Source organism: Anopheles maculipalpis, chromosome 3RL (assembly GCF_943734695.1).
Source record: "Anopheles maculipalpis chromosome 3RL, idAnoMacuDA_375_x, whole genome shotgun sequence".
Classification (NCBI taxonomy): Eukaryota; Metazoa; Arthropoda; class Insecta; order Diptera; family Culicidae; genus Anopheles; species Anopheles maculipalpis.
In genome coordinates this window covers 55,642,391-55,665,791 of record NC_064872.1, presented here as the reverse complement: position 1 = coordinate 55,665,791, position 23,401 = coordinate 55,642,391, and the positions used below count along the sequence as shown (strand labels likewise).

The 23,401-nt window shown below is 43.1% G+C and overlaps 5 protein-coding genes across 5 annotated transcripts; 2 read left to right on the top strand and 3 right to left on the bottom strand.

Annotated features, from left to right (window-relative positions):
* Window positions 1–596: 596 nt before the first annotated feature.
* On the bottom strand, window positions 597–4,950 carry LOC126561378 (uncharacterized). The gene is made up of 3 exons (XM_050217488.1): window positions 4,844–4,950; window positions 1,449–4,767; window positions 597–1,385 (listed from the first exon to the last, which is right to left on the bottom strand). Exons 1-3 carry the CDS (start codon window positions 4,948–4,950, stop codon window positions 597–599), a joined length of 4,215 nt encoding a protein of 1,404 aa, XP_050073445.1.
* A 4,927-nt stretch (window positions 4,951–9,877) lies between these two features.
* On the top strand, window positions 9,878–11,648 carry LOC126562405 (putative gustatory receptor 28a). The gene is made up of 8 exons (XM_050218914.1): window positions 9,878–9,916; window positions 9,997–10,183; window positions 10,263–10,503; window positions 10,575–10,694; window positions 10,755–11,037; window positions 11,119–11,244; window positions 11,318–11,497; window positions 11,561–11,648. Exons 1-8 carry the CDS (start codon window positions 9,878–9,880, stop codon window positions 11,639–11,641), a joined length of 1,257 nt encoding a protein of 418 aa, XP_050074871.1. The 3' UTR covers window positions 11,642–11,648.
* A 2,278-nt stretch (window positions 11,649–13,926) lies between these two features.
* Window positions 13,927–14,994, bottom strand: LOC126563226 (60S ribosomal protein L22-like). The gene is made up of 3 exons (XM_050219855.1): window positions 14,904–14,994; window positions 14,379–14,540; window positions 13,927–14,278 (listed from the first exon to the last, which is right to left on the bottom strand). Exons 1-3 carry the CDS (start codon window positions 14,913–14,915, stop codon window positions 14,012–14,014), a joined length of 441 nt encoding a protein of 146 aa, XP_050075812.1. The 5' UTR covers window positions 14,916–14,994; the 3' UTR covers window positions 13,927–14,011.
* Window positions 14,995–15,738: 744 nt separating this feature from the next.
* LOC126562488 (endoplasmic reticulum-Golgi intermediate compartment protein 2) lies at window positions 15,739–21,857 on the top strand. Its single transcript, XM_050219006.1, has 6 exons — window positions 15,739–15,847; window positions 15,913–16,068; window positions 16,159–16,436; window positions 16,535–16,721; window positions 18,191–18,301; window positions 21,592–21,857. The coding sequence occupies exons 1-6, from the start codon at window positions 15,739–15,741 to the stop codon at window positions 21,855–21,857; spliced, it is 1,107 nt and encodes a 368-aa protein (XP_050074963.1).
* LOC126563632 (uncharacterized) lies at window positions 18,696–20,109 on the bottom strand. The gene is made up of 2 exons (XM_050220276.1): window positions 19,820–20,109; window positions 18,696–19,753 (listed from the first exon to the last, which is right to left on the bottom strand). The coding sequence occupies exons 1-2, from the start codon at window positions 20,106–20,108 to the stop codon at window positions 18,696–18,698; spliced, it is 1,347 nt and encodes a 448-aa protein (XP_050076233.1). The 5' UTR covers window position 20,109.
* Window positions 21,858–23,401: the final 1,544 nt, after the last annotated feature.

Below are 23,401 nucleotides of genomic sequence, written 5' to 3'. Positions count from 1 at the left end.
CACCATATGCACTAAAACGCTCCACTAGATTAGTCTATTTGCACTCTTTATTTCTTTTTATTTGACACCTTCCCTTGCCGACAGCAGAATAACAAACAACTGTCAAACGTACACGCGCAAATACAAACACACTCACTGATAGATGTGTCAACGGTTCCTGTGTCGCTGAAATTCAACTGGCGGTAAAGTGAACGGAACCGCTCACCGTGTACAATTGTGCTTGTTTGTGACCAACGTTGCCGAAATCGAAATTACCGTGACCGTGGTTTTGTGATTTACTTGTGGGAGCAATGAAAGAAGATGAAATATACAACAGTAAAACTTAAAAAAGACAGAAGGAGCAGCTAGCAAGACTTTTACCGGATCCTGCGGGCCCAGAGACCCATCTGGGTCCCTTAAGTGGAAATGGCGTTTGAGGCCCTTCATGAAGTAATCTGTAATTTTGAAGAAGATTTGAGGAAAATTCGCCTCTGCATCCATGTCCCATTCGAGGTGATCCGCATTTCATCTGTGATATTGCGCTGAGAATCTATCTTTCGAAGGGTAAGCCTCACTCAAAAATAAGATCTTACACGCATAATTTATTATAGCTATTATTAAGCATTACCTACAAAGCGTCCCATGTACAGGACCATTCCGGTCGGATTATGTCTAACCAAATACAAGAACGGTGTATCAAATACTAGCTTGCTGTTACTGCTACTGCTGCTGCTGCTCTCTTCCATGCGTGGCACGCTATCGAAAGTGGACCTGTTTCGAAGCGCTAATTTACGGCCATTAGGCCGCAACCATTTGCCCGCAGTACGGTCGCTCATCCTACTGGCGAACACAGGCTCCACGCTCTGCTTCACCAGATTGGTAGAAAAGCTACGTAATGGAATTGTTCTGGGTGCATTTTCACCAGCCGCCACCCCACACAATGCAAACGAATCGGTCTGTATGAATTCTGACAGATGCAGGTTCGAGGTGGACGAGTCTTGCAGCCCATTAAAGTTGGCCACGTTCGGTTCGAACAGATTCTGTAGCCCCAACTGCCGGATGCTTTCCGTCATGTTGTAGATGGTAGTCTGAGTAAAGTAGGGTAGCTGTACCTCCGCATACGCGGTCCGCACCGTTTCATCGGGGAACAGTTTGAGCACGTTCGCTATGCTCTGGTTCCGAAGATGAGTTTCCAGCTCGGAAACATCGGTAGAGGTAGACGGTTTGATGAAGTACACCGACACGTTACTGGTCGAACCGGGCAACGCAAGGATGGTGGCGTCGAGCACCTTCGAGTAGCCGGTTGAAAATCCGGACCGGAACGTTACACTGGGAACAATCGATCCAATGGATCGTTGTTTAAACGGCATCGTACCAAACGTTGTAGCAGCTCCATTGCAATCATGCTGTAATATAGAGAATATACCCGTTACGCTAAGGGACTAAAGACTCATTAACGCCGTGCTTACCCGATAACGATTCCGACTGATCGACACCAGTGGCGATCGCAACTGTTTCAGTGTGTCCACATAGTCCCGCGGAAAGTCACCATTCATGTGCCGCAGCAGCATGTCCTTCTGCCGGAAGTCTACCGTCTCCGCAACCGTGGAGTAAATCTCCTGTATGCGTGCTTTAAAGAAACGCTGCAATCCACCACGCGACTCGTCGCTTAACAGTGTGCGCGAGAACGTTGAATCTGCAACGGTGATGCCACCATTACCCTCGCGTGCCCAAGTACGACGATACTTGGGCGTAAGGTCTGCGGCAATCGATTTGAAAAAGAGGTGCGGATTAAACGAGGTCATCTCGTCTAGCCCAATCACACCGTTGATGCTTTCCGCCGTTGTTCCTCGTGTACCGAGAAACAGCATCGATAGGGTGGTAATGGTGGCAAACGGAGAATAAACCAAACTTCGACCACTCATCGACGAGCGGGCACTGTTCGCTCTGTCTGTAAGATAGTCGTAAACGGTCGTGCCCAGATTGCTGCAGATCGATAAGAAACGCAACAGTTCCGTTTCCTCCTCATCGACAACGGTTTTCACCTCCAGCTGCACCGGTATCGGGATCTCGGTAGAGCTGAGCTTCGTACCCATGGTTAGCATTTCACCGAGCTTCATAAAGGAAGCCATCGGATCACTAAGGATCGGCGGCTGGTCGGCCAGCATTAGCACAGATTCAGTTGCAGCATCTTCAAGCGATTCCACCTCACCCGTAACGTCATCGGCCAGTTCCTCCCGACTGCTCGGTTGGGGAAATTTAAGCACTGAAGCAACCGTCGCCGTACGATCGACGTAATCGGTCATGTTGAGCTCTGACGGGTAGTCGCTCAGTATGTTCAGATCCGTAAGGTTTGCTGAGTACGTATTTTCCTTCGGAAGACTGCCGAAAGAACTTAGAAACTTTTCAATCGTTTCTATTATGTTAGTGTTGTAGTTGATATTGCTGGCAGATGATGATTCCTCCGGCACATCGACGACTGGTTTGGATGTTTTTAGCACTGGAAGTGAAGTCGTAGACGTCGACGTAGTCGTCGTCGTAGAAGTAGTAGTAGTAGATGACTGAGATGTCGTCGTTGAGAGAGTACTAGTTGACGAAGGTTGTTCCGTAGCAATGACCACAGTAGTAGGATCATTTTTTACAACCGGTAGCGTTACCGTCGTTAGCTCCTCTTCCGGTGTAGTGATCGTATCGGTCGTGATGGAAAAGATCGCACTGTCGCCACCACCCAATGCACCCTGTCCAAGCGATTGAATAATCGCGTTGATCGAGCTCTGTGCATCATAGTTCATGCCGGGCACATCTCCCGGGTAGTTGGTTTCCTGCGAGTCTGCTTCGTCTGACTCGTCACTTGCGGAAACGTCGTTAATCGATTGAAGCGACTCAATGATCTTATGTATCGCGTGCTGTGCATCGGAAGGAATAGTGGATGTATCTTGCGGCGGTACCGTCTGCTCCGGATCGTTTTGCAAGATAAAGGATTCCTCCTCCCCGTTGGATGTAGTCGTCGATTCTTGACTGTTGTAAAGATTCAGGGTGGTTAGTGGCATTTCGTCGAACTGCTGCTGTTCGTCGCTATATCCAACTGAATCCTGCTGAATTGTTGAGCTATCGATTTCCAGCGACGTTGTGGTGGCAATTGGTGTATCCTCGTCCAGCATACTACCCGTGGCAAGTGTTGTTTCCGGTTGTTTAGATGCTGTCTCTTGTGGTTTTTGTGCTGTTGTAGTAAGCTGAGTTACAGGGTCCATAAACCACGTGCTTAAGCCACCAGTAGTTTTGTACAGTTCCTCGTTCGAACTACTTTCGTCGTCTGCGCTTGTCTCAGAATCCTCCTCCTTCGAGGTGGTCGATTCTAGCGACAAAATTGCGTTGCTGCTGCCTGATGCATCCGTCGTGACTATTTCTACCACAGCGTCAACAGTCGGCACTAGTTCATCTTCGTCCAGTTTAGTTAGTACGTTCTGTGTCGTACCTTCGGCGGATGCTTCCTCTGACGTTGTGTACGATTCGTTCGATCCACTATCGCTCAACTTTTCAGACGATTGTTCAGTCGAATATTCAACGAAGTTATCACTTTCCGATACCTCCTCCGATCGTTGTGAAGAATGTTCCACCACCGACTGGTCGACAGGCTTCACCGTAACTTCCATCACTGATGTTGGCAGCTGTTGTAATGGGGCTTTTGTCGGCTGTTTCGTAAAAGCTGTAGGTGCTGTTGTCTTAACGGTCGGAAGCGACATTTCCGAGGTCCTGGACATTGGTGCTTCCGTTGTATGTGCCACCGTTGTGGTAGCTGTCGGTTGTGATTCTTTAAGCATTGGCTGTTCCGTTGTTGGAGGCGAAGTGGTTGAAGGCTTCGTTGTTGGAGCTTCCGTCGTACGGCGTACGGCAGCTAGGGATGTTTCGGCCCACTTAAGCAATGGTGCTTCGGTAGTTGTCGAACGGGTAACGCTTGTTTGCACACTGACAGTTGTCTCTGTTGGCTGTGCACTGGAACTTATCGTAGACTGGCGGGTCGTTTGGACGGAGGTAGTGGTAAGCGTTGGCTGTTGGGTAGTTTTGGAAGGTGTGTACTGCATCGTGGACCTTACAGCTGGCTGCTCGGTTGTTGATCGCTCCGTAGGTCGGGCAGTTGAGGATCGCAGTTTGGCTGTTGTCTCCGATGCTCGTTCCGTTGAGGTTGTTGTCGGTCTTAGCGTCGTGGTTGTCGTTGTCGTTGGTAGGGTTGTTCGTTCAGTAGGTTTCGGTGTCGTCTTAAGAGACAACCGTGTAGTCAACGGTTCCGTCGTTTTGGTCGGTTTCGCCGTAATGACTTCCACCGGAGTTGCGCTCGTTTGCTCAGTGGTCGTCGTCGTCGTCGTCGTCGTTGGTCTAATCGTTGTCCTTTTCGATGTTGCCGTCACCAAACTTTCGCCCAGCTTATTCAACACGTCGTACATTGTTGCGGTAGCTGAGGGTTCTTGCGGTGTACTAATAACGTCCGATATCGGAAACTCGGCAGGTTCGAGATGATCGTGCCCATTCATCAGGTTCAGCTCATTGTTCAGCACGTTTCTAACGTTCGACACGACGCTAGATACGATACGATCGTTGTTGTTTTTGTTCGCAAACAGCTTCAGCTCCGTGATGTCACTTCCGGCTACGATGCTCTGAATCTCCTTGAACGTCATGATACGCTTAACCACTTTTCCTTTATCGTCCAGCGTGAAAAACTCGTACCGGTCGGGATTAAGTAGATTAATGGGGCTCGCTATTAACCGTTGGCTGTTGTGAGCCATATGATTTCTAAATGGAAAGAGCATCAGAGAAAGGTCGGATTCAGAAATCGTGTCTATCTGCAACGCTACCGTCACCAACTTACTTATTTTTACAATTTTTGCAAGAACCACCGCCATGCTTGGAACCACCATGCGCCTGTATGCAGAGCAGCGCAAAGATCAACAACATAATTCCTCCCGACCGCCCCATTTCCGCTGCGAATGGACAGGTTATTGGCGAAACAAACACTCAAAAGAAAGCTGAGAATGCAGAGAAAATATGGCAACGGACAAAAACACCGACGGTGAAGATTATGTTCGATGTAGTACATATGGAGAGGTTCTCCTCCGGACCAGTAGCTTTCTCTTTACCTTGCATTCAGCGCCTTTTTTGCCTTCCTCTTCGGCACGGCCAGCTATCACGACAGACGGGCAGACGGAAAGATACACACACGGTTTCTCAGGGCGGCCTAGAAAAGAATATTTACTTTTAATTACATTAATTTCCTAAACCGCGCTTCGTTTCGCCGTTTTTCGCCAGCGTCTTCTGAACCTCCGACGAAACGTTTAGTAAATAATTGAAGCAACAAAACAAAAAAAGAAGGAAAAACAAGGAACACGATCATTCGCAACGGTAAAATAATGCCCACCCTGCACAATTCTGCCGCCGAGGTCAGATTCTTTTTTTTTTTTTGTGGGCAGATAAACGTGGACAGGCAGAATGAGAAAATGGAAAAACCGTTAAACGCAAACCGCGTCGTAGAGTTCTTCGGGTCGCGCGCATGTTTCCCGGGACACATGGAACCGCGGTGAGGTGGGTACGATCCCAGGGGACAAACACAACGCCCAGAGGAATTTTGTATTCGATCGATGCAGTTCCGCGTGACGCAAACGGCGATTTCTTTGGCACACTTTTTCGATACACCTAAATGACCAATCTCTTCGCGTTCCCGTTAGGGGCTTCTTTGAATATTAAATTAAGTTGACAAAAAGACAATCAACCATAAAAAAAAATCCACTTCCATAGCCCCCGAACTTTATAGTGTTACGATCGCAAATGGTGCAACTTGATCGCACTTGTGTGCGCCTGTGTTTGCAAAAAATCGTGTATTTCCATCCGATTTTAATTTGACCAGCTTCAGCCACTAAAATATAATTCGCGTGCACTTACTAAAGTGTTCGGATAAAACCAATCGACCCTCTGTCTCGATCACCTCTCACAACGCTACTGACATTGAACTTGAAACGGCCGAACTGCTGGGGATGCTACACTCTCGGGCGGCCACCGATTCTATGCTTGCCGATTAAGATGTGCGCTCACGCATCCACTCTACGCAAGAGAACGTAAAAGTCTCTCGCACGCTCATTGCCCATGTGCGTCGTCCAGCACGCTGCTGGCCGTCCAACAGCCGCTAGAGCCACCTTTCGCGGGAGTCGTCCGCACGATCGTGGTGGCGCACGAGTCTGGAGAGATCTTCTCCCCCCCCCCCCCCCCCCCCCAATTTTGTTTCGATCTCATCCCGCTGCGGCCGAACAGGTGGTGTTGGTCCACGTTCTTCGAGGTAATCTCATCGAGCTCGCCACTTTCTATTCGCGCATTGAGAAAGTCTCATGTGCTCTAGAAAAAAGATCGTCCAGCATGTGTAGCGGATGGCGTTTATGCTCGCGCCTCGATCTTATATGGTAGTGTGTGAGTCACACACATACAAAAAAAAAACACACGGTAAACGGGGGGAGATGGGGTTCGGTGTTCGGGTTTATTTATGCATGAATCGTTGTATCAATTCCCACCGGTTTCGATGACCGGCATCCCGCTATAAAAGTCGACGAGCTCTCCGATGTTGCTGCTCCGCGATGGGTGTGAAGCTTTCTCCACATGGGTCGCACCATCCCCATCCAATTCGCCATCCGCACCAAACTATGGCTCTCAATACGTGCTCGAAACTTGGAAAGCATGGTCTCGTCTAGAACGGGACAGCGGGATGCCCATTCGAATGCGAAATAGTGCTTCCGTGCTCTGTGCCCTTTCCGCTTAAAGCAAGCTGGCCAATTTCCCACTCCTGCTCTACTACACGCAAGGCACGCGAGAGGACACTTAACCGTAATTCGCCGAACCGATCGTATCGTTTCCTTTTTCAGAGGTGAAGTGTCACTTGCAAATCGTTAACGGAAATGCATACCTATTTAATCGCGGTTGGTGCGAAGGAGGTATCGGTAGTGCGGACTCCACACATCTTCAAGCAAATCATTCGGTGGTGCTAATTTGGTGCCTGGATTTACGGAACGTTTCCCACATTCCCGCACAGCATCCCGTTCGCTCTCGAGTGCTACCGGATCTCGGGAAACGGGAACATAAACCATAAAGCAGCCGTTGCCGTAGAATTGCTCTTAAAATATCATCGTTTTGACCGAAATCTCCTTTCTTTCGGGTTCAGTGATAGCCGCTTTTAAAACATGGATCACCCGGTTTTTTTTCTTTTACTCACTGGCACATTTCGTAGGCGCTTGTAGCTGATATAGCCCAATAATATGTATGAAATATATCGCACTTTTTCTAGCGCATTAATACGGTTGTATGAAATTTAGCTGGAAGTTGTTCAGTAATTTTCATAATGGCTTTTTTGTACGTTAAGTTGTGTCCGGTGCTATCCATTTGCTGTAATCTGTACTTAAATCAGTACAAAAAACCATTTCGTTTAGTTCATTTCAGTTTGTTGGTCCTACTGCTTCTTGGGTTTTACAACTTTAAGAGATCTTGGCGTAATTTTTACAGTTCTTTGCGTGAGTCGTGCATACGGAGAAGCGTTCTAAATGAGATCCGAACGATCTGCTAGGTCACACGGGCTTACCAATCCATCTAATGTCATCTAATGGCTTACTAGGCTTGCTAATATTATGTAGTTGGGTAGTAAGTTGATTTAAAACCCTTTCATGTGAGTAACTGATGCCGCTAGTAATAATGCTTTTTGCCGGCTAAAGAGTAATAAAAGCCCTCAAGTTGTACGGGATTCATCTCATGCAAGCTTGTGTGAAAAATCACGGTAGATTGTAATCATTATGCGTAGGACATAAAAATATTATTTAAATAAAACTAATTTATAAAAACATTTCACTAACTTATTTCATCATTTAAACGAGACAGTTCATACTGTAATTGAAATAATTCTGTATAGTGAGTCATATTTTTTGATTTAAATGGCTCACGGAAACGGAAAAAATTAATATCTAAACATTTGATTTGAGTAGAAAATTTATTGAATTACTAAAAATTTATTAAAACTAGTTAAAATAAGATTTTTTTGGATTTTATAAACCAAAATTTTTAATATTTTTAATATGTCCTACTCAGCCATGTTCACAATCGACTGTGGAGTTTGCATGTAAGTTTGCTGCGTGCAACTTGAGGGCCTTTATTACTCTTTAGCCCCAAGACGAAAGACGAAAATCTTGATCCGGGCACATTCAATAGTTGTTATTGTATTATTTAAGTTATTACCGAATTTAATTTAAGTATTTCCTTGATATAAGTGTTTAGTAGCTCGTAACCTAGTTTTTGATTCGTTCTCGTGATAAATTTAGTTATTCCCTGCTTTTCCCTTCGCACGAATATGTAGCAACTCTAATTGGATTAACTGTTTAATTTGAATTCTCAACCAGACTTTTCCAAAAGCTAGTAGTGAATTATCAAATACTAACGTCCTTTATGGTTTATGGTTCACTTACAGTTTTCGGTATTATCGATTGGGCTCGAGCTTACCTTCTTAAAGTCTTAAGCTATCTGATCCGCTACAAGCATTTCGTATCGGTTGCAAATAACGTTACCAGCGTTACGTTCCTGTGGCATTCAAAATATTGCTCCGATTGTTGCGCGAAATCACCGTGGGTCTTCGGCAAAGCTCGAGTAAGTGCCGATTGCGCTCGAGTTAACATGTCCTTTAGCAGTCAGTTCCAGACTTGTTTGGGAAAATTGCCTCAAAGCTATTCCGATTTGCTAATTTTTAATACCAAATCTTTAATGGAACGTTATTTTTCCACATTGTGTCGAGTGAGGTGTAATTTCCTAAAAATCCAATCGCTCGAGAGCTGAACCAGTGCAATTGTTACGTGTGCAGCCTGTATCGTACGCTTACTAGCGGGATGTAGAACTAGAACCCAAGCAGCGGTCGTTCCGATTCTATTCAAATTGATGCTTCAAGAACAATTCGGTTCGGTCACTCGGTTTAACTGGGACTGCATTGTCACCGGCAAAGCTTTGTGCTTATAACCAAAATAATAAATTTTACAAGACATGCTCTAAATAACACCAGATCAGATTAGAAACAGTTTAAATGTTACGCCGAACATCTAGTGGCTTACGAGACTATTAATTGAAATTGTTCTCCTTTTTACTTCTTGTAGAGAAAACTACCTCTGATTCTCGTCTCGTCCTCAAAACTAATTTTTGTTCCCAGCGAACTTTGCTTCTCAGGTTACAGTTTCTTTCTTTATTAATATGTTGTCCAAAAACAAGTATCAGCGGGCGATAGGATCGGGAAGCTGCAGGATAGGATCGGGAGGGAGGAAAAGGATTGATTGATGCTTTTTCCACCGGTTAGGAGAAAAACAGAATGGTCATCTATAAGGGTAACGGTAAGCACTTCCTCCTTTCTTTTTGAAATGTTTACACATTTTAACATTTCCGAATCGAGCGAATTTGGATCGGAAAAGTAAACAATTCTATTCGATAATGAAAAACACCAAAAGGGATTGTTTCCCGGGCAATTACTTACTGGCTAAACAAGCGCACACAAAGCTTTACTTACTCGTAGCTATTTATTTACTGATCGTCAGCCAACTGTTTATTGTCTTGGTCTAGTGAAGGAGTTCATTCAAATTTTTATTCAAGCCCTCCCTTACATAATAAAACCGCAACTGTACAAGCATTTATTTAGTGTAATTAATTTAACGATTCCCCATAGCATTTGGCTTAGCCACACACTACCGACCTACAGTAGACGAATGTGAACAATTATTTATGATTCAATAAGCTAATGGGTACATTAATCATGCAACTGGTAGTCCCGCTCTCGCATAACGACCAGTGGCTCAATTCGGTGCGCCTCAAAGCAGTTCGGTAAACGGCGTTAGTTACGTTCAGCATGGAAAAGCCATCATCACATACGACCGTTTGGTCTAAAGTTTGTAAAACAATTGATTATATCTTTTTTCTTTTTAGTTTCAATTTCAGTCTCATACGCGTTTCAATTTTTCGCAACAGATTATTGGACTACAGCTGTACAATTCGTACGCTGCGGATGCTGACGGTCGCTTACCTTCGCTTTCCATCATACGTTTGCTGTACAGCATAATTTTATTCGGTGGTTATCTGGTCGGTTTCTATAAAACAGTCGAAATGATGGAGCTTCCCGACCCTAATCCAAACAGTCCAAGCATTTTTAAATTCGGTATGGAACTTGGGCTGTAGTCTGTAAGGCATCAGTTTGCTCATGATGAAGTATTTGGTCGTGTTTTTTTTTTGTCTAGCGTACATGACACAAATTTATTCGAGCGTGCTTGGCACGTTCATCTGCTATGCTTCGTTGTGGCGTACTGATCGGATGAAATGTGTTTTCGTTGAAGGAATTCAGTCTAGCAACACGAAGATCAACGATCGTTACTATCAATTTCGAAATATGCAGGTACCGGCCAAGCAATCCATCCTAGTGCCACTGTCCATCGGGTTGCTCTTTATTCTATCGCTCTGTGAGGGCTATGCACAGTACAAGTAAGAACTTCCAGAGCGGACTTGGTAAAGTTTTGTTGATCAACGGATTTTCTTGCTCGGTTTGGTTGCAGTCTGTCGAACTATTTCACCATCATCGCAATCGTGTATCCTCTGTGGATGTTCCATGTGACTATATTGGAGTTTACTACATTGGTCAAATCAACGGAGTGTATCGTAACGAAGCTAAACTGGTAATAGCTGAAGGAGGCGGTAACGTGGTATTTCAGCAACATTTCTTTTGAATTTCGCAGGATGCTGGACGCTTTCTTGGAGAGTTTGCATAGGCAGTCTACCCCGATCGTACCGGCCAAGGGTGAAACGAACGCCCTCAATAAGGTGTACCCCATCAGCCGTCGACCGTACGTATCGGAACATGAGCTGATTAGTGGCGAACGGCTTACCTATCTGTTTGTCATTCACGAGAACGTAGCCAAGCTGGCCGAGTTTATCAATCGAGCGTATTCGCTTCAGCTTATTGCGATTGTGACGGTGACGTTCGTGAACACGTTGTTTGGATTTTTCATTGAAACGAAGGTACTGGCCAATTGATTTCCGATTTTCGATTTGAATTTGAACTTGATTTTTTGTTTTGTTTGGATTTTCATCCATCCAAAGCTTCTGTTTTGGAACTACGAAATGTTGGATCTAATACTGCGCGCCTGCCGGTATGCGTTCGAGTGCATCCCAGCCTGTCTGCTGATCTACAACATGCTTGTCGTATGTGCGGCGACGCACACCGAGGTAATAGTAACACTAAAACAACGTATTAGGGAAGATGTCTTGATTCGCATAATCGATATTCCAATCTTTGCAGCTCTTCAAATCAGCCTCGCTGCTGCACAAGCTGCTACAGTATAAGGCAAACTATTTCATCGACGACCAGGCACTGTTTGAACGATCGAAAGCGATCGCTCTGCAACTGTTGCACAGGAAGCGATTCCCACTGTTCGATGGTAGCGGTTTGTTTAGGCTGGACTTTACCTTTATCTTTTCGGTAAAATCGTTGCGTTTGCTTTCTGGTTGGGAAAGACCTTTTTACCTTCCTCTTATTGTACAGGTTTTTAGTGCTGCTACATCTTATCTCATCGTGTTGCTTCAGTTTGACTTAACAAAGGATTTAGAAAAGGCTGTTGTTTAACGTTGAGATGGAAAACCAAGATATCATTCATCAATTGCTATGATTGGTCAACATAGTAAGCCGTGCAAATAACCTCGGTCCTTCGAGCAACTAGTCGATAGTGTGCCACATTTTGGAACGTTTAAGTTGAATGCTGAAATTAAAAAACAAACTTAATTTGAAGAAATCATACTACGACATGTGTCTATATCTTTATAATTGGTGATGTAAAGAATCTAAGTATTGCAGTCTGGTAATAAAATCAGTATATAATCATATTAAGAGGCCACGGGGTGCTCTCAATGTGCCAGATATCCTGCAGACCAGATATCCTATTTGCTGCTGTTAACCAAGTGAATTGATACAATACCAACCCTGGTCCCCCAGTCACTGACGAAGAAGATTGGAAATTCATCAGAGGCTATTTATTATTGGTGCCAAGAACGGTGGCTTTAACTAGGAAGTTAAATCTATCGGATATCAGATGCAGCCGTGGAAGGTGGAATGTAGTCCTACACCGAGTTTTCAAGTGAGCAGGCCAAGACGAAGAAGACACTACAATAAGCTTTCGGTTCTGTCCAGCTGAACGGTTTCTGCCACCGAAGTGCTCCTTTCAATCACGAATCTCACTGCAGATTCCATTCTAGCCGCTGCCCACCTTCTTTAGGTATTCCGCTTATAAGTACACACCATCTAGTAATAATCTATTAATGAAAAAAAAACGAATCTGATTCTGGGATACAATCCCGGGTCGGATCGAATTGAGATCTCGTGTTTTTGAACAACAATTTTTACATTCACAGGAGTTTTTTTTCTCTAAAACTTCACAACCATGTGCTCCTGCACAATTGTAACATCGAATTATGGACGAACCCAGGTTGTTCACGGCTTTACGCAACTGTTTAAGGTATTGAAGGCGCCGCTTGCAGCATTTTAAGCTTGGAGTTCCCCTCGGTTCACCGAAGGTAGCAAGGAAAGCTTTTTTTTTGCTCGTAAACGAAATTGATTGACTAACTGTAGGTTTTTTTTTTTATGTTACTCGTAGAGTGGCAGATTGGCTGATGTTTCAGATTGTTAACGGTTCGTTGTGCGTGGTACAGCTGTTCTCCTGTGAATGAATGTAAGTTTTTTATCTTGTACGTATAAAGTTGCAAGTTGGCGGATTTGTATCGATTTGTCAGTAGGGTGATGACAAGTTTTCTTACCTTGCTGCTTTGATTCCAGCCCAACACGTTGTTTCGCTGAATTCCCGTCGATGCGATGCGTCCAGATTGAAGCATCTTTTTCTTCTTCTTGGCTTAACGACCTCTCATGCAGGCCATCGAAGCCGAAGCGGCTTACTAGACTGCCGATACCACGTAATTGGGTAGTCAATCCTCACTACGTACGTGGCAGGTAACCATAGCAACAATATGCGAAAGTTGACTAGTTTGCCATGGAAGTAATATTGCTCAAGATAGACTACTCCAAGGTTCCTGGTCGGACACAGACACCAATAAAAACGTTTTGAATTCTGTCAACCATTCCAAAAAATCATCATCCTACAGGCATTAAATAAAAGAGCAATCGAAGCAAACATCCGATTTTGCTCTATAAATTTATGCGGAACCGGACAGCGCTTCACCAATGTTAGTTGAAGTTCAGATGCTTCAATTCAATTTGGGGTGGCCCGGCGGTGTAAGCGACAACGGCGCCGGTCTTCATACGGCAGGACCGGGGTTCAAAAACCCATCCAGAGTGCCTTCTTCTTCGTAGCCTTTCGATCTGCCAGGAAAAGGACAAGGATCGCCGTCCGGATGGGATTTGAACCTCGGTCCTGCCGTTTGAAGATTGGCGCCAATGTCTATCTGGAGTATATTTAGAACAAATTCATGCGGTTTTGGTCGGCGATCCTTGTCCTTTTCCTGGCAGATCGAAAGGCTACGAAGAAGAAGGCACTCCCAGCGAACGAGGAAGTTCTATGATAATGTAAATCTATATATTCCATTTGATGCAACAGGATTAGTATGGACGAGTATAAAAAACTGCACTTTTTTCTAACAATTCCTCGGCCACAACGCGCGTTTCTCACTGTAAACACCTATGGAGAGCTCAACCGTTAAGTACAATCCGTCGACACAGAGGCTTGAGAAACACGGAACGAACGAACTTTGGGGGAAAAAAGCAAACGCACAACACATGAGAGAGAGAGAGAGAGAGAGAGAATCATAAACACTATTTCGGACTCTGCTCACATTTCTTACAAATACATTCAACTTGCTATTGTTGTCGTTTTTTTGTAGTGAATAAAATTTGCACCTGCATCCTGCAATTATTCACCTCCGTATATTGGTTTTCACGTAAATGGATTTACATTATATTTTCACCAATCACTCCACTCCCGGATAGGGTTCACTCGTTCTCTTCCTCGTCGTCATCATTAGAGCTGATGCGGAAGTAGCGCAGCTCGTACAGATCTTTGTCGTTGGACACGACGCGGATCCAGTCGCGCAGACTGTTCTTTTTCAAATACTTCCTGGTCAAGTATTTGAGGTAGCGCTTGGAGAAGTGGACATCCGAATTGACGTACACCTTCATCTTCTGACGCTCGAAGCTAACGTTGGTGCCCAAGTTGCCGGCCTTACCGTTCACCTTAAAGCGTTCCTTCAGGAACTTTTCCTGTTGAAAGAGATGAAGAGAAGAAGGTACACAAAAAAGGTTTAAATAAAAGTTCATCATTGGTATTCGATTAATCTGATTTATGTGGAATTATACTTACAAAGTCGGACACATCCATGATGTTATCCTCGGCGATGTTGGTGCAGTCGACTCCATATCGAAGGTGCTCGCGCTTCTTCTTCAAGGGGTTCTTGCCGCGAAGCACATTCTTTCCTGCTTTCGGTGCACCAGGCTTGGTTTTCACCGCATTCGCTGCCTTATCCTATGAACGAAAGAGAATTCCCATGAGTGGAATGCCATAACATATACATTCTTTGTAATTTTGTTTTCCAAACATCATTCCGCTTCCGAAACACAAAACGCACAACAACGTAACCTATGAATTCGTGCGGTTTACACAAAGTGCGACAGTGTCGCCGCTGCTAGCGTGTGAAGCAAAATTGTACACATTGACACGTGCATTCGTGTTGCACATTAGAAGTGCGATTTGTCGCCCTTTGCGCACCGGCAACGATTCATTTCACAACAGGTTGAGCTGCACCCGTATTCACGCTTCATTAAAACTACTTTTTGTTTCGAAATTATTGCAAAAATCGTTTAAATTACAATATTTATTTTAACCTACCACGGGAGCCATGACTTTTCCGGTGATAGTTGAAGTAAGAAAGAGCTAGGGTTGGGCATGCTAACACGGAATCGTACATCCGTTCCAGCAAACGACTCAAATCGATCCCATCCCATCATCCTGGGAATGTTTGTTCCATATTATTTTGATTCTGTGTAAAAAGGTGGTTAAAACATTTAAAAAAACAAAGATTTGTAATTAAGTAGCATGTTTTTATTACAAATCTTTGTGTTCAAACATGAAAAAAATATTACCAAAAATTTAAAAATTTGTCAAAAATTTTAAATTTTTCGAACTGCTGAGAAATAAATTTGAAAAAGTTAAATTGAAACTTAAATTTAAAATAATTGTTTATTAAACCATTGCCATGCAAGAGAAACATTTTCAACCAAATATCTTTCAAGAATTGATTGTTGTGTTCTTGAAGATGAGCTTCGTTTGCAATAATCTTTTTCTTAAGTTTTTCTTATTTTTTTTTACAGACCAAATATTTTCCGTAATGAAGGGGTATACTTTAATTTATTTGAAAAGTTATTTACACAGAACATCTGTAAAATCATTGGGATATGAATTTTGAATGTAATCCTCACCCAAAAACAAGCTTCCCCACCACTAGAAGGAAATCGTTGAACGTTTCGTTCAGTTGGTAGCAATGCGAATTGATTGAAGAAAGCCAAGGTGTATAGAGATAGCTTTGAAGTATCTTGTTAACAGCTGACAAGCGCAAAGATCATAAATAAACAAACCAACAATATATTGCTGTAAAACAAAACATAGCGCGAAAAAGCCGCTAATTTACGGCGGCAGCTTTATTAGAACTGTATTGAAGTTCGCTATGTTACGTTACCGAGGTGTTAAACAAGCTTTGGATGCTGTATCGCGGCTGGATGCTTTTCCTAAAGTAAAGGAAGAATTTGTACAACCAACACGAGTCGGTGGAACATGTAATGATAACGAGATCTGGCGGCAAACGATTTCCTTGGACGTAATGTTTGTATTTTCGTTACAGTATCGTTGATCAGCCGACTGATGATTTTGTTTCTTATCTACCATGAAGTGTCGTACTACATGGACTCTCGGCTTGTATTTTCCTTCGTACCGGATACGGATCTGCAATCGAAGCTAAAGGTACACATCGATCTAACAGTCGCTATGCCATGCAAATGTAAGTGGTATCGCCACGTTGGCATACAACACGGTCAGTCTTGCGTGACGTTAGTAAATCGCTCAAACTTGGACGCATTTCACTTTCTAGCGATCGGAGCGGACATTTTAGATTCTACCAATCAAAATGTGTTTTCCTTCGGTATACTGCAAGAGGAAGACACCTGGTTTGAGTTGTGCCCTAGCCAACGGGTACATTTTGACTATATGCAGCATCACAACTCGTATCTGCGGAATGAGTATCACTCGATAGCGGAGATACTGTACAAATCGGATCATGCCGTAGTGTACAGCATGCCCGAGCGTGTAGTAATTCCTGCCAAACCGCACGATGCATGTCGCATTCATGGTGTGCTTACACTGAACAAGGTTTGCTTAAAAGAGAAAAGAAAAACTCTTTTAGTGCCATTTACTAATAAAGCATCTGCTAACCTTTCTTCCCTCCACTGTTTGTGGTTTACTTACAGGTGGCAGGCAATTTCCATATCACTGTCGGTAAAACGATTCATTTCTCCCGCGGTCACATCCATCTAAATAGCATTTTTGCCAACACACAGACCAATTTTTCTCATCGTATTAATCGATTTAGTTTTGGAGATCACACCGCCGGTGTAATCCATCCACTAGAAGGAGATGAAAAAATATTCGATAATGGTAAGTTCAGCTGGTGTATTAGGAGTGTTTGTGTGTATTTGGTGTTACAGTCGTTTCCGCTAAATGTTGTCATTAAGTCAGGAATTTTGGACAGTACTCATCAATTTTTGTCCGTGCGGTATCAAATTTTGTCTCTATTTCGTACATCTTTGTCTCTTCATCAACTGTTATTGACTCTAAAAAAAAAGGAAAAATTTCATAAATTATTGGAATGATTGAAGAAAATTGAAGCACAAAAACGTAACTAAAATGGGTTTCATGCAATCATCCATATGAACTCCTTGCTGGTATTTAATTCCTTTGACAACTCTTTAGGGTGGAATCGAGCATTTCTGGGATAAGGGAAAAACAAAGACAACCTTCAGAAATGTATACAAAATATGCTCGAAAAGAGCTAAAAATACGGCACTGAGCCGTAAAAATTATACTTAAATAAATAAAAAAGAAGTAACTCTTTTGGAAGTCATCATAACAAGGCAGAAGGTGGCCCCTAACTCAAAACTGAAGTGCTGAGCGGGCTAAAGATATTATGTGGAGATGTCTTCCATACTTCCACTTTTAACTTCATTTAACTTTTAATGATCGGGGATACCGATACCTCTAATAACGATGTATCATTTCTCATAATCGGTGTAACATAACTTGCTGCGCTTCGACCCCCAAAATAATTTAAAGAAATCTATGTTGGTTCGATTCTTGAAAGAGTTTTAAAACTCTGCGATTCGAGTCCTTCTGGCCACTCAAAACTCCTTAGAAGTGAGTTTTAAAATAACAGTACCCAAAAGAGTTCGGAACACTCTCCGCGTTTCGGATCCCAAAAGAGTTCGGTAAGATCGTAAGAAATTGTGCGCTTGGAATCAATTTTCTCCAAGTCTGGTAAGCCATTGTACAATAATTCTTTGGTGTTTGTACGTGGTCACACTTAGGCGTATTAGTAGTAAACCGCTACCAATCAATGGTAAGCGTTGACATATGTCGTGGACACTAGAGAAAAAGTAGGATTCGATCGATTCTAAGCAGTTCCTTGTAATGTCATCGCTTCTCGACTTACTTTGTCTATGAAAGATTAGAGTTATTAACGATAATTTCTGTCCTTCGCAAACGTATGGTGGGGTGCGTGGTGGAACTTATCATCATCTCTTTGTGAGACGATTATTTAAGTCATTCATTAGAAAGATTTAAATCGACCGATGTAATGTTGAATTTATTTGGTATTATGTACAATTTGTAGTACTATATGTCGGTGAAGAAAATATTCATATTTCATACGTTTATATTTTATGCTGTGTTCAAATTCGATGGGTAAGAGCCAACAGTTATTGCCTTTTAGTCAAAAATGGATGCGCTTTGTCAAAAATACTTGCCTTTGAGTCAAAAATTTCACTGACTTATGACCAAATTTTGGAAGGAAACGACTGTATTTTTTGTTTGTTGCTAAATGTACGTTTTTTGCTGTCCGTCCCACCGAGGTCAAGTGATGATGCAGTACTTCATAGAGGTTGTACCGACGGATGTACAGAAGTTTTACTCACATTCCAAAACGTACCAGTACACCGTGCGGGAAAATTTGCAACTTATCGGTAAGTGTGTTCGATTCGCGTGCCGTATAAATGTGATAATGCATCATTATCATCATCGTCATCATCAATTTTGAAGCAGTGGGGTGGGGGTGGGTTTCGTTTATCATTACTTCGTTTGAATTTTATCGTTATACAACCAGAACAGATTTGCTCGCCCGTTCCCTGATATTTGTTTGTTGCATTCGGCCGATAACAACTACGCAATCGCATGAAAATAGACTTTTGGACTAGACTTACCATTACCATTTAATCTTGCTACACAAAAAAAAAACCCGAAACCGCTTTCACATTGATAAACACTATTGGAACACACAAGGAGTGGGGTACAAATGGAATGTTATCGTTGAGAATGTGCTAAGTTATTCATTCGGTTGGAACTTGGAGTTTTTGTGTTTTATTTTTTCTTATGCATGTACATATGAACAGCCTCCCGCGGGTATTTGTTTCTTGTGTCCGGTATCGTCAGGACCGCGATGAGACACTTGAGCAAAATCACTCCCGAAAACACGAGCGTCTTGATGTACGTGTTCGTCAACGTGCTTGGCACATTGAAGTAGATGATGTACACCACCATGTGACCGACGTACTCGCAAATAAGGATGGACGAAACGGACAGGGCCCGCTTCTTAGGTGGGAATGCTTCCGAGAGCATAATTTCCGACACGGGCAGCATGCCAAACGTATTGAACACTTCGGCCACCAGGTAGAGGAAGGGTGGTATCCAGGTTTCAACGACATCGTACGTGGCCAATATGATACCGAGTGCAAGCATGAACGTTCCGGTAAATGTGGATGAAATACCGTACATGAATCGGCGCGGCAAGAGATCGATGATCAGGATTGCTAGTAGCGAGCCAGCAAATTTGCTCAGCATCAGCAGTGAAGGCGCCCAGTTGTGCGAAAATACCGTCAGCGTAAACATGAGCGACATTAGTGACATCTTGGCCGTGTTCATGGAGTAGTTGAAAAACAGCAGATTGGCCAGCTTTACCAGCAGCACCAGCTGGAACGGTGGAAAGTTGCCCTGGCTAAGGAAGAACGGCGAAAGACTTTCGCTTTCCGAGGCGAGCGTTTTCATGTCCTCAAACTCGTCCATCACGGAGGGCGATTCCATCGACAGTCCGCGCAGCTTGATCAAGTTGGCACGGGCGAGCGATTCGTTGCCGGATGTCGTGAGCGTATGGAGGGGAGATTCAATCACCAGGAACCAAGCCATAAGCAGGGCGAAGGTGCTGAGCGACAGAATCACGATACCGACGGCACGGTTTGCATGCATGTTTGGTTCCACGATGAAGATTGGATTGGTCGTTACCATGGAAAGGACGGTAAACAGCGCAATGCCACCGATGATGGAAGACACAAGTATGGCAACCAATTTCCCACGATGGTTACGGGATGCAATCTCGCCAACGTAAATGATCGAAACGACGTGACAGATTCCGTGCCCAAAGCCTGTGTGAAACAAAAAAAGATGGTCACTTTAAAATGGTGCTTTGCAAGGTCCACCCAAACACATACCCGCAACTATCCTAGTAGCCACTGTTGCTGCATAGTACGTAGGCATGGCGACGAAAAAGACGCCATTGATCATGAAAAAGAATGCCGACATCATTATCCACACGCGTGTCGGGAGCAGCGTTTTCGTGGCTGCTACGATCAGTATGATGAATCCACAGCCGGTAAAGAAGGAAAGGATTGCGAACCGAAACTCGTCCACTGAAATGCCTACGGCCCATCTGTTGCCGCTCATGTACAGATGCATTATGCTCCAACCGATGTGCATACCTCCGCAAAACAAAAGCATCATACCTAGAAACCGATGGGTGGTAATGCGCTTTTTGAGTATTTGAGGTATAATATAAACTACAGTGAACTCTCTTTCTCTCTCTCTCTCTCTCTCTCTCTCTCTCTCTCTATTTTATTTATCTCTCTCTAATCTGCATATAATGAAGATTATCATTCCATTGGCTGTTGAATTTGGTTATCGGTTCCAGTTTAAAGAAGGTGTATTTGCATGGTGCATAAAAAAAAATCCAACTTTTTGCGGAATACCCTCTCAAATGTGGATGCTACTAATGTAAACAAACTATTGAACTTTTTTTTTTTATTTTGCCAGTTTAACGGGAGGCAGAAAATTGACAGCTGATTGCAAAGTTCCACAGTCGTGTTGTAATTTTCCCCTAATTAAATGCAATATTCCATTCTATATTCCATCCATTTCTTCAACCACAAATCACAATTAAGGATTGTTTTATTAACTTACTATTTCCTTCATTTTAGTTTTTTTAAATGCGTTGCTTTATAACTATTGAAGACTCAGGATTTAAACATATATAGTAGGCTCATATCTGTCGGTTGCTATTCCAGAAAATCATATGAGAATAACACCATGGAAACACCATTGACCTGTCACCATTGAATTAGAGAGGTTTTCCAAATTTCAGAGACAAAAATGCATTGAAATTGAAGGAACTGTTAAAAATGTTCGAATAAGCCGCGTTTTCCAAATTGCAAACGGATAGCAGATTAGAGAGAGTTCACTGTAGATCTGGACGGTTTTTTATATGTCACTCACTGCAAAGAATGCAGGACAGTTGCTTTACGAACCCGGCCATTATTTAAAATGGGGGATTCTTCAGGTTTATTAAAACGACACTACAATGCTGGACCGGTACACTGCACGAACACGACTGAATGAACTCCACCGGATCACTGAAGCTAACTGCGTTGGCCTCGGTAGGGTGGAGCGACCGTACGCGCATGAAAAGCATGGCCTACAACGTCGTATCTATTCTTTAATCTTTATCCGCCCGATAGATATCGGAGCAAGGGCAAGAACACGACGGCACGTTGAAGAGAAAAATAAATTTTACATCATTTAAAGGAAAAAAAACAAACACAAGCACACGCACATGCACACACACACACACACACACGCATTGCTCCAACTTTAAGACAAATCCCTGTCGCGCTTTCGGTCGAATCCCTATCGATATTGCGAATCGCTCGTTTTTTTGATGATAAACTCATCGGTGGCAACAAGTGCTAAAGGGCCGCGCGATCGGTTTCATCGTCGTACCCCCGTACCGCACAAAGCGCATTTCGATTCCCATTACACACGTTTGCATTTTACGACCTGCGCGTTTTATTTTGTTTTATCCACCAATTGACGCATGTTGCAGGAGCGGGCGACACGTTTTCGGTGGTGACCCCACGCACCAGACGGTAGCAGGAAGATTACGGTTTAAAGATTACAACACACCGCTCGTATCGCTTCTTTTCTTTCACAGATCTCGATAAGGGAATGCAAGGTGTAGCGGGGCTCTACTTCAAGTACGATATGTCCGCGCTGCGGGTGCTGGTTCGGCAGGATCGGGACAGTATTGCTCAGTTTATTGTGCGCCTTTCCTCGATCATTGCTGGAATTGTGGTGATTTCAGGATTACTGAGCAAGGGTATGCATCTGATCGGGGATGCATGCTGCAGACGGCGCCACGAACCGCTGGTGCTCGATGACACGTCCGGAAAGGGTAAAGGGGCCGTTATTATTAGCTGATGAGGAAGGTTTGGTGGGTCAATGAATAGAGATCTGAAATAAATTTTATTGATGTGGTAATGTGTAAACTTTGGTACTGTTTTCCTGTAACCTTCCTATAAATGTTTTAGATAATAGACGGTAAAACATATTTATGCTTAATTCAGCGGGAACCTATTTGGTTTTTCATTTTGGACGGTTACTTTCAAAGCAAAAATATCACAATCCTCATTTACATTCTTATTATTATATTCACGATCACGAACAACATAATCCTGCAACTTTTTTGGAGATTTTTTTTCCTTTGGCTCAAGAGACCCCGTAGTCAGATAATTTTCGTTTGTAAAATTATCTGTAAATTAATAATTAAGTTATTATTATATTACTATTGTCTTCAAACGTTAGCACTGGAGTTCAAATTCCATCCGGACCGTCACCCCGTAGTGAGGACTGACTATCCAACTACGTGGTAACGGCAAGTCTAGTAAAAGTAAGCCGGATTCGATGGATGGCGTGACCTTAGAGCTCGTTAAGCCAAGAAGAAGAATGTTTATGTGATAAAAAATACTCTCAGGTATATTAATAGAGCAGGTCGTTAAGCCACGTGCGAGATATTCGATTAAACGGCTCGCTTCGATTATCATTGAATTTGAATTGACTTGTTAATACCATGCAGTTGGATAGTCTGAGCTCACTACGAAATGTGAAGACCGTCCCGGTTGTTACCTCTTCCTCTGAGCCATCCGATGGCCGTCCAAACCCAGTAGATCGTTAGGAAAAGAAGAAGCTGAATAGAGCCAGTACATCATATAGCTGCTGTAGCTCGTTGTGAGCTCACCGAGTGCATCTAACAAAAAAAAAAAAACAATAAAAGATACTTAAACAAAAGTTAAATATGATTCATTGGATAATTGCAAGACTTTAACAACGCTTGCCACCGGATGAGAAATTGATTTGGCGAAAGGTTCATTGTGTCCGTTGTCCTTATCATAGGTGCTTATCTTGTAGATATCATATTGTGAATAGTATCGAAAAGATAAGGCTGAAAAGAATTCCAAATGATTAGGCCGCGCTAGTGCATTTAGTCATTTCAACTCTGATTGTTTGTATGCAATCGACCCAGTCGAAATACAGTGTCGAGGTCATTTTATGGTTATTTTTATGATCCATTTTCTGGCGAAATTTCGAATCATTTGAATGGAAAATGATACATTCCTTTTCATTTACTCTTAATTTTGCTTAATATGTTCAATTAGTTTTATATCTATTTAACAACAAATATGAGGAAGTCCGTTGTCCCAGTTGTAGCAGCTCCGGTATTTCACATAGACTAATCGGGTGCAGAATTCCGTTTGGATCATTCCTTCGCTGGCAGAAAATTGGACAGAGGATGGAACAATTTAATTGCTTTAAAAAGTATTTTATGAAAGTCTGAAAATCTAGTTAAAATCAAAGTATCTTGAGTAGTCGTTAAATCGACGTGTCATTACCCTTATGAGTGTGTTTGCGGCGTATCGCGTGTTTTGCGAAGCTTTCTATGGTGTCGAAAAGTGGTGACGAGGGAT